Source organism: Cyprinodon tularosa, unplaced genomic scaffold (genome assembly GCF_016077235.1).
Source record: "Cyprinodon tularosa strain WSP-4 unplaced genomic scaffold, ASM1607723v1 ctg20, whole genome shotgun sequence".
Lineage (NCBI taxonomy): Eukaryota > Metazoa > Chordata > Actinopteri > Cyprinodontiformes > Cyprinodontidae > Cyprinodon > Cyprinodon tularosa.
In genome coordinates this window covers 1,297,721-1,316,690 of record NW_024038734.1, presented here as the reverse complement: position 1 = coordinate 1,316,690, position 18,970 = coordinate 1,297,721, and the positions used below count along the sequence as shown (strand labels likewise).

At 38.5% G+C, this 18,970-nt stretch overlaps 1 protein-coding gene across 3 annotated transcripts; it reads left to right on the top strand.

The window, feature by feature from the left end:
- Nucleotides 1–1,603: 1,603 nt before the first annotated feature.
- Nucleotides 1,604–18,176, top strand: LOC119783229 (cationic amino acid transporter 2-like). 3 transcript variants are annotated; one of them, XM_038284625.1, is made up of 13 exons: nucleotides 1,604–1,679; nucleotides 3,027–3,086; nucleotides 3,414–3,791; nucleotides 4,136–4,291; nucleotides 4,376–4,541; nucleotides 6,578–6,714; nucleotides 7,134–7,356; nucleotides 12,443–12,579; nucleotides 12,670–12,772; nucleotides 13,909–14,042; nucleotides 14,146–14,312; nucleotides 17,391–17,499; nucleotides 17,585–18,175. In XM_038284625.1, exons 3-13 carry the CDS (start codon nucleotides 3,422–3,424, stop codon nucleotides 17,713–17,715), a joined length of 1,833 nt encoding a protein of 610 aa, XP_038140553.1. In that variant the 5' UTR covers nucleotides 1,604–1,679; nucleotides 3,027–3,086; nucleotides 3,414–3,421; the 3' UTR covers nucleotides 17,716–18,175. The 3 variants fall into 3 exon arrangements, with proteins under 3 accessions (XP_038140553.1, XP_038140551.1, XP_038140552.1); XM_038284623.1 differs by lacking the exon at nucleotides 1,604–1,679 and adding an exon at nucleotides 2,219–2,251 and having other exon boundaries at nucleotides 3,299–3,791; nucleotides 17,585–18,176; XM_038284624.1 differs by lacking the exon at nucleotides 1,604–1,679 and having other exon boundaries at nucleotides 2,848–3,086.
- Nucleotides 18,177–18,970: the final 794 nt, after the last annotated feature.

Sequence of the window (18,970 nt, the reverse complement as noted above, 5' to 3'; positions counted from 1 at the left end):
ACCCCAAGAGTGTCTGTCCCCACCAACTTTCCTCACAAAGTTACACCCTTGGTCTGATGGCAGCAGGAAAGAAGCTGTTGCAGAACCTGCTGGACGGCAGTGTATGCTGCGGAGAATTCTCCCAGAGGGCAGCTGGGAGAACAGTTCATGGTGGGGGTGTGAGGGGACATTGATGATGTTACGGACTCGGAACACACAGCGCTGGGATGAAATGTCCTTAATTAAGGGAAGACGAGCCCCGATGATCCTCTTTGCTGTTCTTCACTTTCTTCCAGTCTGAGGTGCTGCAGCCTTCACACCACACAGTGAGACAGCTGGTCAGAACACTCTCTATGGTGCTTCTGTAGAAGGTCGTGAGGATGGGTGGGGCAAGTGGTCCCACCAGGTGGTCTGGGAGGTGCACTCCCAGGAATTTGGTGCTGCTGACCACCTCTACAGCTGAGCTGTTGATGAGCAGTGGAGCGTGGTGAAGGCAATTTTTCTTTTTAATAGTCAATGATGATGATCTCCTTCGTCTTCTCCGCATTCAGGATCAGTCTGTTATCTCTGCACCAGCCCACCAGCTGCTCCACCTCCTCTCAGTAGTCCTCCTCCTGGTCGTTGTCGTCTCTGATGGGGCCCACCGCCGTGATGTCGTCTGAAAACTTCACAATGTAATTGGTGGTGGACATGGGGCGCGGTCGTCTGACGTCATAGTGAACAGCAAGGGGCTCAGAACACAGCCCTGAGGGGAGCCTGTGCTTAGGGTGATGACATCAGAGGAGTTCTGTCCAATCCGGACTGACTGTGGTCTGTTTGTGAGGAAGTCTAGCAGCCAATTGCAAAAGGTATTGCTCATGTAATGACAGCTGACCCCTCACATTGGTCAACTTGGGTTGGAAAATGCAACAAAGCCACTGATGTAGCTTCCTCTCAACTACAGATCTGAAAAAAATGGATTTTCCACTGGAGAATTACATTTTGATTGAAAAGTATTTGCATTTTTTACCAAACATTAAACCCCAACAAGTTAACAGAGGTGAATTATGTAACTCATAGACTATCCACACATTATTTAGCCTTTTGTTTTCTCTTGTGGCTTCTAAAAGTAAAGTTATAAAAAAAGATATAAAATATTTTCTGCAATTTTATTGTATTTAATTACTTGATCATTTATTTTAGAGTAAAAGAAAAAAGCCCATTTTAGGAAAACACTAACTGAGGCAGGAAAGCATGGAGAAGAAAAGCTTTTGTTGTTTGCTGACCTCTTCTGCTCTCACACTGCGCTGCACTCGAAAATTTACCAGATGTGAAGAAGGCAAAACGTAATTTGATTAAAAATTATAATAACCGAGATCAAAAACAAACCTTCGTCTTGAAATCTTAAAACTGCCTCAGACATCTGTTTTGTTGCATCTTTAAGTTAAGTTTATTTCACAATGAATAGGGCTTAAAGTGATTAAATCCGAGATACATATTTATCCAACGGTTTACGGTGCACAGTTCTCACTCTGCCCTCATGCAATAATGAGCACAAAGGCTACTTTGTGAGTATCTCTGTTGAGTGGGAGGGTCACGCAGGCCAGTCTTGTATATATGGCAGCAATTTGCTTCATCCAAGGCATCAGCATGGATATTTGTGTTGTCAATGTCGCAACAGCACAGGGCACTGGTTTCTCCTCTTAGGATCTGAGATAAAGGTAAAGAGCTTATATGTACAGTACGTAAAGAAAGTCAAATTTAAAACTTCGTCATTGTAAATGATTATGTTTTTCTGGTAATTCTTATCTTATCTAATTTTCCTTTAATGCACAAGAAGCAGCCATATCTTTTACATTAGAGGACATTAGTTGAGGATCAACGGGATCATGATTAACCCTGTGATCATAAAAGTGCAGATCAGCTATTATTTAGTTAAGCATTACCCCTCGTCTCTCTGAAAACGGTATCTCAGCTGGAGAGATCCGGCCTGAGTGCAGATTCGGTCACAGGTACTTTGACCATCTGCGTCGGCTGCCTTCCTGCTCGCCTCCTTTCTGCCTGTTGAAGCGGATGCCAGGAGGGATTAGGTGAGCTGAAATCCCATGATAGGAGGCAAGAAGGTAAATGCTACCTCTTAGAGAGCAGCTCTGCAGGCGCCACATACATGAGCCATGAAAGCTGCTTTGTCCTCCACAGAAAAAAAAAACGAAAAAAGAAGTTTCTTTAGGTTAGAGATGGAAGCACGGCTCCTGAGAGGCAAGAAGCAAACAAGATGATTGAAAGATACAATGTAGGTTTGCAAATCTAATCAAGGGGAGTGAACACGCTGGGAATGTGCTGTTCCTTCACAGCTTTCTTGTTCTTTTCCAGGGAGCGAAACGTCAAAGTCTTACAGAAATATGGACCTTGAAGTATTGAATTAGCTGGAATGCATTATCATCAGAACCTAATCAAAGCTGCAGATCTTAAACCGTTTTACTGTGAATATCCAACAGGAAACAGGAGAGAAAATATTTTTTTAATGAATTGAATCTAATCTCTAGATCATTTGTTTATTCCTGGATAATTAAGTGGAAAAATAAAACTAAAAACATTCTGATCCAAGATATTAATCATATTTCTGTTGATATTTTCAACCCAGTGATGCTCAGACTGAGCTGTTATTGAATTTTTTAACTCCAGATCCAATGCATTTTACATAAAAACACTAAAAAAAATTTTTTTTTTAACTCTGCTGCTTGCTTTTCTTTCCTTATTTGATTTCAGCAGTGATTGATCAGGAAATGGTGTTCTGAAAAGCTACACTATCTCTCACGTGATTGTTGCATGAGTGGAGTGAGCCCACTTTGCAAGACGGCTGCACACCCCCCCCCCCCCCCCCCCCCCCCCCCCAAAGCCACTCAGAGAAGTAATAGTGTATATAACCAATGACTGATTAAAGGGCAATCGGTGAACGGTCGTTGTTTTCGGTCCTGTGGACAGCAAAGAAAAACTCCAGGCATCAGCACTATCATATCTTCTGCAGATAAAGGAGGTCACATATAAAAGAAATATATTGTTTTAAGGGAATGACGGATTCTGTCGGGTCCTCTGAGCACACCTGTGAGACAGAGACCTACAAAGACGTAAGTGAGCTGTTTTCTAAATTACTCTTTTATGTTTGCTGTTAAGGATCTACTTGTTTTCTCCATGTTTTCTTCTTGATGCTTTTATTTTTTTAAGATTAATTTAACATTTTCCATTAAAAAAGATCATGCAAGTAAATCAGTGATGCTTCTAGATAGAAAGAGCTGACAATCATTTACTGACATATCCTCTGATCTCCTCTTCCTATAAGGGGATTTATCTCCCCTCAGTATTCCTCAAATGTTCCTCTCCTTTCCCAACATCAACCTGCTCTCCTGTCTGTGGCTTCATATATAATCCCCTCTCCATCCTGGTCCAAATAACAGGCAGAAGCATGCCGTGCGGTGTGGTCAAGTCCTTTTTGTTGAGCCTCTCTCGGAGGAAGCCCATCGAGCCGGATGGCGAAGAGTCAACCTTTAACCGATGCCTGACCACGCTGGATCTGATTGCCCTGGGTGTAGGGAGCACCCTGGGAGCCGGGGTCTACGTGCTTTCTGGAGAGGTGGCCAGAGACACTTCAGGACCAAGCATCATCATCTCCTTCTTCATCGCTGCCTTGGCTTCTATATTTGCCGGACTGTGTTATGCAGAGTTTGGATCCAGGGTTCCCAAAACGGGCTCAGCTTACCTTTACAGCTATGTGACTGTTGGAGAGCTGCTGGCTTTTATCACCGGCTGGAATCTGCTGCTCTCCTATGTCATAGGCAAGTATTCTCTCCCTTCTAATTATTGTTAAACTTTAGATTTTCATAAAGACTAATTAACTCCTAATTTAAAACAGATATTTCTTTTAATGTGATTCTTAAGAACAGATAAATGATCAACAGGGAAGCTCTCTGATTTTGCTCTTTGACCCTTCACTGCCTGAAAAGCAAATTCTTAAAAGCTTATCTTACAGAAAAAGCACATCATTTTTTTGCCACCTGATTAGACAACAGGACTTTAACTGAACTATTGGAAGGAAATGTTCCCATCTAAGTTTTCCATTTACAACAGCACTAAAATGGTGACTCAGGATTATTATTTTATGGCCTTTTTTTCTGCTCAGGAACATCAAGTGTTGCGCTGGCGTGGAGTGGGACGTTTGATGACCTGATTGGAGGCGTCATTTCCAAGTTTTTTGAGAAAAATGCAGCCATGGGCCTCCCTGGATTGGCGCCTTATCCAGATGTCTTTGCAGCTGGTCTGGTCCTGCTGCTCTCAGGTACAAACTGAAGTTGCTCAGTTGATATAAGCAAATTAAACATCCATTTAAAGATATTTAAAAAAAAATCTGTTTTGCGTGAAGGCGTGCTGGCGTTTGGCGTGAAAGAGTCGACAAACATCAACAAGATCTTCACGGCGATCAACATCTTGGTGCTGCTGTTTGTGATCATCTCTGGATTTATCAAAGGGAACATCTCCAACTGGCAGATCAGTGAAGACGACTTGATAAACGCCACAGCGCAGTTTAAGTAAGAGCCAAATGCAAATGAATTCCAGCATGGATCTGGAGGCTCCTCCAAATCGGATCTTTTACTCTAAAAAAAACGCAGGGTTAAAAAAAACAAAAACTATTTTCATTATTTTGCTAATAAAGTCCTGGGTCAGTAAGGTCCAGCTGTAGTTTAGTTTGACTAAACTCAGCAGTGTTTGGTTATGAATGACTAATATCAAATGTTAAAGCTCCAAAAATTTTAACTTTGATTATAAAAAAAAAAAATATTTATAGACCTAATTAACAAACAAGTAATGTTTAATGTGTCTGGTTGAGATAAATCATTTTTTATTCGCCCCCATCCAAACTTTGCCAGTTAGTCCTTGTCTACATTTCTTTCATAAATCTCAAACCATTTCAAATCCCTGCACTTCAACCAAGGTGCTTCAGTTTATTTTGCTCTGTAAATACATTAAATATTTTAAGAAAATGTTACAATTCATGAATCTAAATGTTATGTTCAGTTTTTTTGCTCCAATGTATTTGCTTTGTCCGCTATTATTTAACTCCTAAACTATGGTTATTGGTTAGTGTAGGCATCCTGCAATCTGAAAGAATTGAGGTTTTTTTTATATACATATTTTATTTTACAATTTTCAGTAGAAATAGACAAAAACAACAATCAACAATCAGGGTCAGACATAAAAATAAATAATAATAAACGGTTACAACAGGCAAATGAATGGAAGAATAACAAACCTGACAGTCACAAATAAGCCGAATATACACATTGTCTCAACCAAGTCCCAGGTAAATGGTCTGGTGAGGCTCTCACCTTGTTCTGATCATATCCAGATGGGTCAGAAATGGATCCCAAATAGCTGAGAACTTTTCAGGTGAATTAGCCCTCATAAACCGGAGTTTCTCCATTTGTATGACAGAGGTCATATTAGTCAGCCATCTTTGAAAGGAGGGAGGAGAGGTTGATTTCCAGTCCATCAGGATGAGCCTTTTAGCAACAAAAATCCCCAAAAGAATTGAGTTTAATTCCAACTGCCTGCTGCCACATGTTGATGTGCCCATTGGCAAGGCATTTACCTTAAAGTTGTCTAACAATCTGTTGATTGGTACATGACTTAGACTTTTGTTTACACAAGTGTAAAACAAAAAGAAATTTTGTTTAGAACATCTCTCTGGACAATTTCATCTTTTTTAAAAGTGCAGCCTTGAGAAATAGTAAAAATAAATAAATAAAAACAGTAATATAAACATATGACTGTAGATTTACAGTTCAAACATTTTTGGGGTTTTCTTTATATAATGATAAAATATAATAAATATAACAAAATATGAATGTCTGTGTGTGTTTTGGTGTAAAGTACTAAAGCAGACAAACATTTTCCTCATAGGTTCTCTATCTGCACTTATTTAGGTATTTTTAGACTCTTTCCACCAATTTTCAATCAGATTGTTTTACCCGACCATAGTAGCATATTGTTTGTTTTTGCAAAAATTAGAAAGAGGGAACATATTGGACAAAAAGCGTGTCTGACTTTTTTTTTTGGTGCTAAACAGGAAGAGTAACTTCGAATAAAAAGACATGACACTGGACCTGCATTTAAATTCAGATAGTTAAATTGTTTTTTAACTTAAAAAGCCAAAGAACCAGTAGAATTTTTTTCAGAGCAAAAATACTTTTTTAAATATTCAATAAAAATAAACAAAGCACAAATTGTGTCTTTAGGCAAGTTAGTAGTGACCAAAAAGATAACCCAAAAAACAATACATCTGAATTAAAATGAGTTTTTATGTTGAGCTTATGTAAAACAACAACTCTGCTCTAAAAATTATTAAATCTTCAATTAAAAATAAAAGGAGAGCAACTAAAATCCAAGGGAATAAATATAATGAAGAGCATTGATAAAGAACACTTCCAAAAACCCAGAGGCTCTTTGAATAAATAATAAAGAAATAATTGAAGAGTCAAAAATACTAGGCTGTAAAAAGAGCAGTATTGCCTCCCTGGTTATCTGACTGTAAGTGAACATAAAACTCTGCCTTCTGTTCATGCAGCAACCTGAGCGACACAGTCAATGTTACAAGCATATATGGAGTCGGAGGATTTTTTCCTTATGGCTTCAGCGGCACCCTGGCTGGAGCTGCAACATGTTTCTACGCCTTTGTTGGGTTTGACTGCATTGCTACAACAGGTAAGAGGAGGATTTGACCTTTTATTATCATTTAATTCAAACATTTGGATAAAAAACAGCAAATAAACCAGATAATGATCTATTCAAAACAATAAAACAAAGTATTACGACTACCATCTGTACTGCTGATACCTTGAGTGGTGCTGTAAAGGGTAACAAACCGGGTAGTTAAATATATCAGCAAAACTGTGTAATGAAAACTGTGATAACGTGAATTAGGGGATTGTTTAGTAGACCTGCATGATTGTACAGTGGCTTTATGACATGTTTAAACTATAAAGCATTTTGCAGAGTTAGCTGTTTCATTTGCAGAAGATAAGTGCAAATAGGTATTGCTGCAGCCGTCATGAAGCTTCCGTATTTTACTGATTTTTATTCAAATCAATATGAACATTTGTTTCTTCCTGTTTTTTTTTTAGGTGAGGAAGTGAAGAACCCTCAGAAATCTGTCCCTGTGGGCATTGTGGTTTCACTTCTGATTTGCTTCCTGGCCTACTTTGCGGTGTCTGCTGCCCTTACCTTGATGATGCCTTACTACATGCTGAATGAGAAGAGCCCGCTGCCTGTGGCCTTTGAGTACGTCGGCTGGGGACCGGCCAAATATGCCGTGGCTGTGGGATCGCTGTGTGCACTGTCCACCAGGTCTGAAACCTCAGTGAGATCTACAGGTCATGTGTTGTTGGCACTATAAACACTTGTTTTCATTTCAAGGCAGTGTGCAAATGTTTGGAGGAAATCTATACAGATTTAAGCTCCCTGAATCTTTAAAGATATAGTCTGATCCATGTAACATTTTACAGTTTTTTCTGATTGCTTAAGCACATTTTTTGTAACTATTGGCTATTTTTGCAAAACTCTACACACAAATAAGAAAACCTTTCACCCAATTATCAAAACATTGCAGTTCTCTTGCAAAAGTGAACACAGCTATATTAACTCTTCACACCTTTGTAAAAATGGTGTTTTCGTATCAAACAGTAAACACAAACCATCATCTACTAAGTACACAATGTGCCAACTACACACTGATGGTATGAATACAAAACACATCTGGCTTTCCCTTTCTCTGTGTACAGATGTCAATTTGAGGTCATACTTTTGTCATAGTGTCATGTAAACATACAAGGATCCAAATTTCAAGTATTGATGTTTATTCACACTGACAAAGTCAGAACACAAAATAGTAATTTCACAAAAAAACAAAAAAACAATCAGCCTACATAATGTCGTCTTTCTGGGTCCGGCCACAAAATTTCGTCCACATCGCATGCGACATCCTCCAGTCCAAGGCACCAGGGAAAATATCTCCTTGAATGCCGTATCCAGGCCTGACATGATGCCTGGTCAATATCTCCACATGCCTCCTCCATTGTCTGTAAAAGGGCTACCTGTTGATGAGGATAACATTGTCCAATATGATGACATATCGGGTGCTGTATGCTCTGGTCTCTGAACAGTAAGCAGATAAGTAACACAAATAAGAAAACCTTTCACCCAATTATCAAAACATTGCAGTTCTCTTGCAAAAGCGAACACAGCTAGATTAACTCTTCACACCTTTGTAAAAATGGTGTTTTCGTATCAAACAGTAAACACAAGCCATCATCTACTAAGCACACAATGTGCCAACTACACACTGATGGTATGAATACAAAACACATCTGGCTTTCTCTTTCTCTGTGTACAGATGTCAATTTGAGGTCATACTTTTGTCATAGTGTCATGTAAACATATAAGGTTCCAAATTTCAAGTATTGCTGTTTATTCACACTCATCAAAACCAAGACAAAGTCAGAACACAAAATAGTAATTTCACAAAAAACAAAAAAAACAATCAGCCTACATCATGTTGTCTTCCTGGGTCCGGCCACAAAATTTCGTCCACATCGCATGCGATATCCTCCAGTCCAAGGCACCGGGGAAAATATCTCCTTGAATGCCGTATGCAGGCCTGACATGATGCCTGGTCAATATCTCCACATGCCTCCTCCATTGCCTGTAAAAGGGCTACCTGTTGATGAGGATGACGGTCGTACACTTTCCAGCGCCAGGCAGAGAAGAACTCCTCAATGGGATTTAAGAATGGAGAGTATGGAGGCAGGTTGAGTGCCATGAAGAATGGGTGGTCTGTAAACCAGTTGCGGACCAAAGCAGCCCTATGGAAATTAACATTGTCCCATATGATGACATATTGGGTATGCTCTGGTCTCTGAACAGTGAGCATGTCATGTAAGGTGTCCAGGAATGCAATAATGTGTGCAGAGCTGTATGGGCCTACGGTTGCATGATGGTGAACAACACCATTTTGGCTTATAGCTGCACACATGGTTATGTTATGTATTGGTTATGTCCAATAATGTTCCTGTCACGTCTCCTGGTTTTACTGAGGTTAAAACCAGCTTCATCTACAAAAAGTAGCTCATGTCCCATGGCATCTGCTTCTAGTTCCATCATTCTCTGGACAAGACAAAACAAATGCATCACATCAGGCCCATGCACAGCACTACAGTATGCACTTCCAAATTCAGAACCATTGACACTATAGCTTACCTGCACATAGTCATATCACAGTTGCTTTACATGTTCTATGTTTCTCTCGAAAGAAACTCTGTAAATTTGTTTCATTCTTATTCTGTGGCGTGCAAGTACACGACTTCATGAAGAAATGCTTATTGCCCTTTTTTGAAAGATGGTGTCATTATCAATTATTATTATTTATAGTGCTTAGGCTGATTGCAAAGTGAACTAATTATCTAAAACAGTTTTCACATGTGAAAGTGTGCCAGACAGTTGGCAAAATAGTGTTAATGATAGCCATACATGTGTATGATTTTACTAGGAGTGTGTTGGAAATTTGGTAATAGAGTGTTGTGCAGTGAATTGTGCCTACAGTTTTGCAAAATGTGTGGTACAAAATTGCAAACTGAGTGCAATGCAGTGTTTGTGCTTTTAGTTTTGCAAACTCAGTGAGTGGTTTTGCTATACGTATTAATAGTTTTAGAAATTGTGCTACAAGAATCACGATTAGCGCTTAAGCATTCAGAAAAAACTGTAAGCACATTTTTTGTAACTATTGGCTATTTTTGCAAAACTCTACACACAAATAAGAAAACCTTTCACCCAATTATCAAAACATTGCAGTTCTCTTGCAAAAGCGAACACAGCTATATTAACTCTTCACACCTTTGTAAAAATGGTGTTTTTGTATCAAACAGTAAACACAAACCATCATCTACTAAGTACACAATGTGCCAACTACACACTGATGGTATGAATACAAAACACATCTGGCTTTCCCTTTCTCTGTGTACAGATGTCAGTTTGAGGTCATACTCTTGTCATAGTGTCATGTAAACATACAAGGATCCAAATTTCAAGTATTGCTGTTTATTCACACTTATCAAAACCAAGACAAAGTCAGAACACAAAATAGTAATTTCACAAAAAACAATCAGCCTACATCATGTCGTCTTTCTGGGTCCGGCCACAAAATTCCGTCCACATCGCATGCGACATCCTCCAGTCCAAGGCACCGGGGAAAATATCTCCTTGAATTCCATATCCAGGCCTGACATGATGCCTGGTCAATATCTCCACATGCCTCCTCCATTGTCTGTAAAAGGGCTACCTGTTGATGAGGATAACATTGTCCCATATGATGACATATCGGGTATGCTCTGGTCTCTGAACAGTGAGCATGTCATGTAATGTGTCCAGAAATGCAATAACGTGTGCAGTGTTGTATGGGCCTATGGTTGCATGATGGTGAAGAACACCATTTTGGCTTATAGCTAACTCTGTAAATTTGTTTCATTCTTATTCTGTGGCGTGCAAGTACACAACTTCATGAAGAAATGCTTATTGCCTATTTTGAAAGATGGTGTCATTATCAATTATTATTATTTATAGTGCTTAGGCTGATTGCAAAGTGAACTAATTATCTAAAACAGTTTTCACATGTAAAAGTGTGCCAGACAGTTGGCAAAATAGTGTTAATGATAGCCATACATGTGTATAATTTTGCTAGGAGTGTGTTGGAAATTTGGTAACAGAGTGTTGTGCAGTGGATTGTGCCCACAGTTTTGCAAAATGTGTGTTACAAAATTGCAAACTAAGTGCAATGCAGTGTTTGTGCTTTTAGATTAAAGAATAAGATAAAAGAATTCTGACTTTAATCTCAGAATTCTGACTGTTTTCTCAGAATTCTGACTTTTTTCTCTTACTAAACTCTCTTACTAATAAAATTTAAAAATTAGTTAATTTTTTTCCCCAGTGGCCCTAATTCTCTTCTGAACATAGTGAATACATAAGTACAATTAAAATAGATATAGCAGCATGTCAAAATGTAAACATGAAAAAGCAGCCACAACAAGCAAGCATGTTTTTATTACTGGTGTTCAAAAAATGCCTATTATTTTTTAATACAAACATCAGCTTTGAGTCATGGTTGAACTGATGCGGTTGGGCTGTGTTACTCACCCAATTTTTACTTATATATGCAGAAACCAGAAGCTGTTTTCAAATAAAGTATCACACATGTAATTTGGGCTCACAGTTCCTATGTCATTTGCTTTTCCATTTGGGTTTGCAAAATAGGCAAGAATTTTCCTAAATTAGGGAGATGTTTAGGTTAGACATTCATGCAGCGGTTGCTGATTAAATGCATCAACAGCCTAGTTTGATGGTGATGAATCTGCCCTTGGAAACCTGACCAGATGAGTTCAACATGTTAGAAAACGGAAGAATTTTTACATTAGAAATCTGTTTCTCACCCTGATTTATGCAGAAAGAAAGGAAAAAATAAGAGACGGAAAAGTACCATCCCTGTCTATAGCTTGCTAGTTAGCTAATGTTAGTGAGCCTGTTGGACTGGGATTCCAAATTTTAATTTTAGGAGCAGATTCAAAGACATAACTCTGATTTCAGAAGACAGGTGGAATATTTTTGGTATTTCAGTGATTGATATTATGCATTTACGAGGCTTTTTTTTAAAGTGTTTTTCGAATATTATTAACAGTGACAGAAGATAGAAAATTATACTAAAGAAATTAGAAAAACATTAAGTCAAAATGTGGTTCTTGTAGATCAATATGCAGACAAGCAAGATTAGAAAAAAAAAGTTTTGATTAAAAGGGCAAAAATAAACTTTAGAAAACATTAGCTGGGGAAGATATGAACAGAATAGTTTTGCAAAATAAACTTAAAAGCTCTTTTAGAAAAACCAACTAAAACCTATGCCAATAGATACACGTAGTAGATTAAAAGCTTTATGAAAACCAGGTGAAAACAGTTAAACAATAAAACGTGGTGACAGTGGCTGAGAGTGGAGTTAAAAAGAATAACTCATAATGAAAGAGTTAAAAGAATTACTCAAACAGGAAACAAACCTCAGTAAATGATGAGCCCTGAGAGGTAAACTAAACAATGCAACATTTCAGTGAATAAGGAGAAAGTTCAAAACAACAAAACACAAAATCAAAAACCTAATGAACCCCTAAAATGGCCCGTAGCGAGTGTCTAAACAACTTTGGGCCTTGGATCCAAAGCAAGAGGGCCACTGTTCATATCAGTCACCTCAGTGGTCAAGATAAAGAACGCTGACTAAGTAACTTTTATGTAAATCCAGCATGATCAATCCCAATAATCAGTCTTTCTGTTTGCCTGTTTGTGAGGCACAAACAGCCAGAGTCATGTTGTTGTTTGACCCTGTTTGCACTGTCCTCTGCAGTCTGCTGGGCTCCATGTTCCCCATGCCTCGGGTCCTCTTCGCCATGGCAAGAGACGGGCTGCTTTTCCAGCCTCTGACCAAGGTCACTGCTAAGGGCAGTCCTGCTATAGCTACCATATCATCTGGAGTCGTGGCAGGTACAGAAAGTCTGGCTGCTCTTAAACATTCAATTTTTATCACCATGACTCCAACTTAAATTATGTTTCTCTTTCCTTTACTATATTCAGCCATCATGGCTCTTCTGTTCGACCTGGAAGCTCTGGTGGAAATGATGTCCATTGGTACTCTGTTTGCTTACACACTTGTAGCCATATGCATCCTGATACTGAGGTATGTTTATTTGTTTTGAAGTTTATATTTTTGTCTTTGTAAAGGTTTGACCTGTAGATACCACATTTAGTTGTTTTTAATTTCTCTTTTAGAACAATAATGGTGTTCTAAGCATATTAACAGAAATAAACAGAGCTTATCACTGCAGTTGGCGGCTCATCATTTAAAATCGATATGAAATACGATTTCACATCATGTGTAAATTAGTTAAAGGTCTTTCTGTTTTCTCTGAAACTTCCAAAAGTATGCCAACATTCCCATATGCAGCTATCATGTAGGCTTATCCTTAGACGTCCTAAACAAGTCTTTTACCTATGGAAGAAAAACTCATTGCAATCGTCCTTTTTTTATACACCGAATATTAAACACAGATTTTTTTTTTAACACAGAATTTTAAACACTGAATTTTTTCTACACATTGAAATCCTTACACTGTATTTATATCGAGTAAAAATACCCCTGCAAAAAACTGCAAAAAATGTGTTATCCTTTTGGTGAATTCAAGCCAAAGCAATAGACCCTCGATGCAGTTGAGCAGCTTCTAGCCAATGAAATTAGCTCATTTGGTCACGTGACACAACAGTTGGGCATAGCCTTGTTCCCGGCTGAATGAAGCTGAGTTTTTCTTGTTGAATAGATATGATTACAAAACTTCAAGTAACTACTAATACACAGCCATTAGAATTTGTCATCTTATCAGTCTGGGTGAAATAACTGAGCTCATCACAGCTTGTGCAGCACCCCTGTCTGCCAAGGCTCTTGGTTAGATCTGAAGAAGAACCTGCCTCTCTGGAAGAGAGTCCTGCACTCTCATTCCCATGATCTGAATGAATCACAGATATTATTTATCATGTCTCAGAAAATAGGGTTGGCCTCTTACTTCCCGGAGCTTTCGTTGACGTAATTGTTAAAAACCTGATTGATACTGAAAATAACCAAGTTTGAGTTCAACTTCTACTCCAAAAACATCTGTGCAGATCAAGAAAATTGGATTTGTGAGTTTTAAAACTACAAGTTAAGATCACAGGAGCACTTTTCTGTGCATCTCTGCTTCTGAAATCACTGAGATCACTGTACAGAGCTAAAGCATAATATTAAAACTCTGAACATATGGCTCCTTTTACGTTCATATAAAGGTACCAGGCAGGTCCATCTGAGGACACAGATCTGCAGATCAAAGAATCCAACTCCAAGTTTGGATTCCTGAGGCGTCAGTCATCTCCTAACTCTGTCACATCAAGAAGAGTCACAATCCTGACTATCAGTTCTGGTAAGGGGTGCAAGAAACTTTTTTTTTCTTTACGTACTGTTCTTTAGGAGTATCGTACCCTTTCTAGTTTTAAGTTTGATCATTCTCCTATTCATCTTTCCAGTTGTGTGTGTGCTTGCACTGTGCCTCACCCTGACTCAAGCCATAGACGCTCTGGTTAATGCAGAGGCATGGAGCGTGGTCCTGGTTTGCATCTTCTCCTTCATCCTGCTGCTCATTGTAGCCTTTATATGGATTCATCCACAGAATCCCACAAAGGCAACCTTTATGGTAAGAGCAACTGAACTCAAGGTTGGTTTCATCATACTGGTTCAAAGTTAAGTCAGACTCTCAGGGAGAACGGGTCTTTCCTTTTTAGAATATATTAGCTCTGTTTACATGGACACTGAGTAAAATGATCCGATCATGACATCTTTATACACGTACAAAGCGTTCAATCACTTTGCACATTTTCCGCAAACGCTGTAATAGTAAAAGAAGAAATAGCCTGTTTCTTTAAACAGAACCATATTTCTCTGCTCACCCTCATCTTTAGCTACTTTGTGCTGCGCCGCTCATTTATTTTTCTCTGGTTCTTCAGTCATTTCAATTGATGTCGGGTTTTTTTCACTATGGACCTTGGTGACATTATACCTTATGCCAAAACTTCTTCACTATAGGGGTAGAGGGCAGGTTGGCATGTTTATCCACACATTACATTTAGAGCCACCTCCCCCACCAAGGACCAGGAGACAGTAGATGAACACAGACAGCGGGAAAGTTCAAAACATTTATCAACTCAAGACACATAATGGAACAGAAGAGGGCTTCTGTGGGTCTGCAAACCGCAGTGGCTGCACGGGGGAGACGGGGGACCCCCCAACACTGACACTCTGGTTTAACAGTTCAGTCCATCCTCTCCGAGGAAGACAGGATCCAGCTGATGGACTGCCAAAGGAGCAGCAGTGAGGAGCCGCCCAAAGTGTCCCCGATGCAGCAACCTTAGTGAGGAAACCGATCCAGGTCAGGGGAAATAGATCAGACAGAACAGTTCTGGAATCCATTAGTCCGCAGCCCAGTCAGTCTGTTCCAAGCCACAAAGGAACAAACTGATCCAGGGTTCCAGTAATCCAGAGTGTGAAGGCAGGTTCAGAGTTCGATGAGTCAATCAACAAGCTGAGATGGAAACAAACAGATGCAGACAGGCACGCTAAGTGGTTGAGGGACAGAGACAAGACATGGTACCAGGATAAATGCAGAAACTTTAAACTGGTCTCCACCTAGGAGCCAGGATTACTGGACTTAAAACTAGCTTTCCTTCTGCCGAGCAAAAACAGGAACAGAGACTGCTCAGCGGGAAAGAGCAAAGACACGATCAGGAAACGACAAGACAAACACCAAACCCTCTCAATCCACTGGTCCTCAGGGACAGGGACAGGGACATGAACCTTGGAATAACTCAGACTAACGAAACAAACATACAAACATCAAGCAATAATCTGGCCCCGATACCTGGGCTGACTCCGAGAGAGTTAGGCAGGTGAGTGACGTGAATAATTAAGGTCAGCTACCAGGGAAGATTATGACACTCCGAATTGGATTAAAGTCTTCAGTCTGACATGTTTACATGAAAAATGTTTATCTTATCTGGTCTTCCCTGATTATTTGTGTCCATGCAAACAAAGCTATTGAGAAGACAACACTGTTTACCCTCAACCTTTTGCTGAACTTAATGTTCTCTCTTTTACAAAACACAGACTATATATAGTCAATCCCTAGAGACTAAGAGTTAGTCATGCATCTTACTAAGATAATGCTGCTAACTGCAACTGCTTGGTGGAGTTGAAAAGGCAAAATCTAATTACCTTGTCTGTTAAGCAGCAGACTGCAGGCTGGTAGGTAGTTAGCAAGAGCATCACAGCAATAGATATCAGACAAATACTGCTAGAACACTTTTACGAAGGTTTGTTTGCAATATCTTCAGCTTAATTGGTGCAGAAAATTATAACAACAAATAGTTGTTTTTGCCACCCAGTGCTACAGAGAAATACATTTAAGACGGTGATGGATGTGAGTACAGAGAAACTGGAGATTTTAATGAGTATTTGATTCATAACCAGGAAAACACATCTAAAATAACCTGTTGGTATAAAAACACGACCAAATTGGCTGTTGATCGCATCTTTGGGTTGAGGGAACCGTCACCAGCCGATTTCTCCCAGAACTACAATAGATGATTAATTAAAAGCTTCAGTAGTAATCTGTGTTGTGGCCCAGTTTGACGACACAAAAAAAAGTGGAAATCCACAAAGGCCACAGATGCACCATGGATTTATTTTACGCAGGCAAAAGAAAAAATGTTCCAGGTAAACTCCTTTAGTTTTGTCAGTTTATTTTTCCTCAGGCAAGCAAACAAAAAAAGGCAAACATTTTCCTCCATGTTTCTCTTGCGCTGGTAAAAAAAAAAAAAACATACGCCCACCCAGATGCATGCTGGTCCTACGATTGACTGCCTATTTCTAAAAAATTATTCACCAAAATAATCATAACTAACCAAAAACAATGGAACATGACTATAACCAAAAAACATAATCTCATAAAAGATTTTAAACACTAACATAAAATAAACTTAGCTAGATTATGCACAAAAACATTTTTAATTATTAACAAAAAATAATTGGTTCCTACAATCTGTGTAACAACAAAAAGTAGAGTAAAAGACGTGAGACTCAGTTTTAAAGAACAGATGGGAATCAGCAGATGAAACTAAATTTTTTTTAAACTGAAACAAAGGCATTTCTAATCCTCTTGGTCTCAAGCATAGTTCACTTGCGTTATTCAAAATCCACAGCAATGTTTCCATATTGAGAAAAATACAGATCGTAGCTGCATCTGTAAAAGGGTTCCAATGCTAAAAACCCTAATTTCCAGACTCCTCTTAGAGGAGAAACACCAAATGTAATTTCCTGGAACCTAAAGGCTCTTTGGTTATGCAAGGGAACAAAATACAACATTCATGATTTAAGGTGGCCTAGTCAAAGTCAGGACTCTGGATGGAGTGGAATGATCATAGGCAGGATACAGTATGTATATTCAAATGAAGTCAACAAGAGTTGTACAGCAATCCCAAAAAATCACAACCAGTTTCTGCAAATATCTGATGACTGTTTTTCTTTTTGGTGCAAACCTAAAGTACAACCATTTAGTGCTTCATATTCAGTAGGAATATGATTTAAAAAACAAAATGGTTTCATCTGTGATCAAACTTATAACAGCATAAGAATCTGTAGCAGGCCAAGGCTTAAAATCAAGGTTTTGTTAAGAGCATGATTAAAAGCTTCTTGTAACTCATTTTCTGTTCAATCTTAGGTGCCTTTTCTCCCCGCTCTACCTTTACTGAGCACGTTCATCAACGTCTACCTGATGGTGCAGTTAGGTTCTGCCACATGGGTCCGATATGCTATCTGGATGTTAATCGGTAAGATCCCAATTTTATCTTTAGCTTAAATCGTTTAAAAAATGTATCAACCTTGCTGCTGATCTCAACTCCCCACTCTCTTTAGGATTAGTTATCTACTTTGGCTACGGACTCCGTAACAGTGTTCAGAGGAAGAGGTTCAAGGTCGACCAGATCAACATCGACACGATCAGCAGGAAAACAGACATGGACATAATTAAAGAGGAGAGGTTCTGAGCCCAGAGGGAGTAAAGAGCAATACACTGAGATGTTACATATAGTAACTGCTTTAAACATCTACCTGCTGTTCTACATCCTTCAATCTACCGCCAGCCTTTCATACCAGAAAGTGCCATAAACAGCTTTACAGAACCAGAAATGTCCAAACAGGAGGACATTTTTTACCACAGTGCACCTTTATCACATCAATTTACACAGAAACACTCGTTTTGTACTGTTTAACACTGTTCTTGACCATAACAATATTTAGAATCAGATAAATATAATATAACTACTAAAAGGGAATTAGAGTGAAGCTTTGAAGGCAATTTGAAATTGAAATAAATCTTTTAACATATTTGTGCGTTTATACGATTGATTTTATTATGTTGTTTTTATGTGTTTTTATATGTCTTATTGTACTGCTGCCTCTTGGCCAGGTCTCCCTCGAAAAAGAGATTTTATCTCAAGGGACTTCCTGGTAAAATTAAGGTTAAATAAAAAAAATAAAATAAAAATAAAATACATCTCCTCTCACCCAATTATTATAAAATTAAAAACTATGAATGCAATAAGCTGATAATCAATATTTTTTTTACAAGTATTCTGTAAATACTTAAGCATTTGAAATAATGATAACAGTAAAATGTATAAATTGGTGCTATTTTGTAATAGTAATAATGTTAATATGCTAAATGCTTTTTGTTTTTATTGTTTTTCCTTTGGATTTGTTAACTTATAATATTAGGCAGAAGCAGATGTACTATTTACAAAACGCCATTTTGTGTAACATCATATTTTTTGGTCCTTTTATAGTATTATGTCGAAACATAATTGTAAAAAAAAAAAAAATTGTGTTTCCATGTGTTAATGGGGGAATAATACATTGTTTAATTCTGTAAATGTTCGTCTTAATTTTAAAATGAACAAACTCAAGTTTTGATTGTAATCTGGAATTACATGGTCACGGGTTGACTCAAAGTATGAAAATAAAAGAACAAATTTAAATGTTGTTTTCTTGAGTGTGTCTTTTTAACCACAGTTAACTAAATTACTTTTCAGAACAGCTTCTCTTTTCCATGTTGAACATCTCAGCTCAGGCACACAGTGTACAGCCAGTAAATCCTATTGGCTGCTTCCTTCTTTAATGGATACAGTAGCAAACAATTACAATTTTAAGTTGAAAAAGTTTTTACACCTGATCCACTTCTGACGCAACCAGGATTCAAACCTGTTTTAGCAGCAATGAAGATTCAAACTTCACCATCGCAGA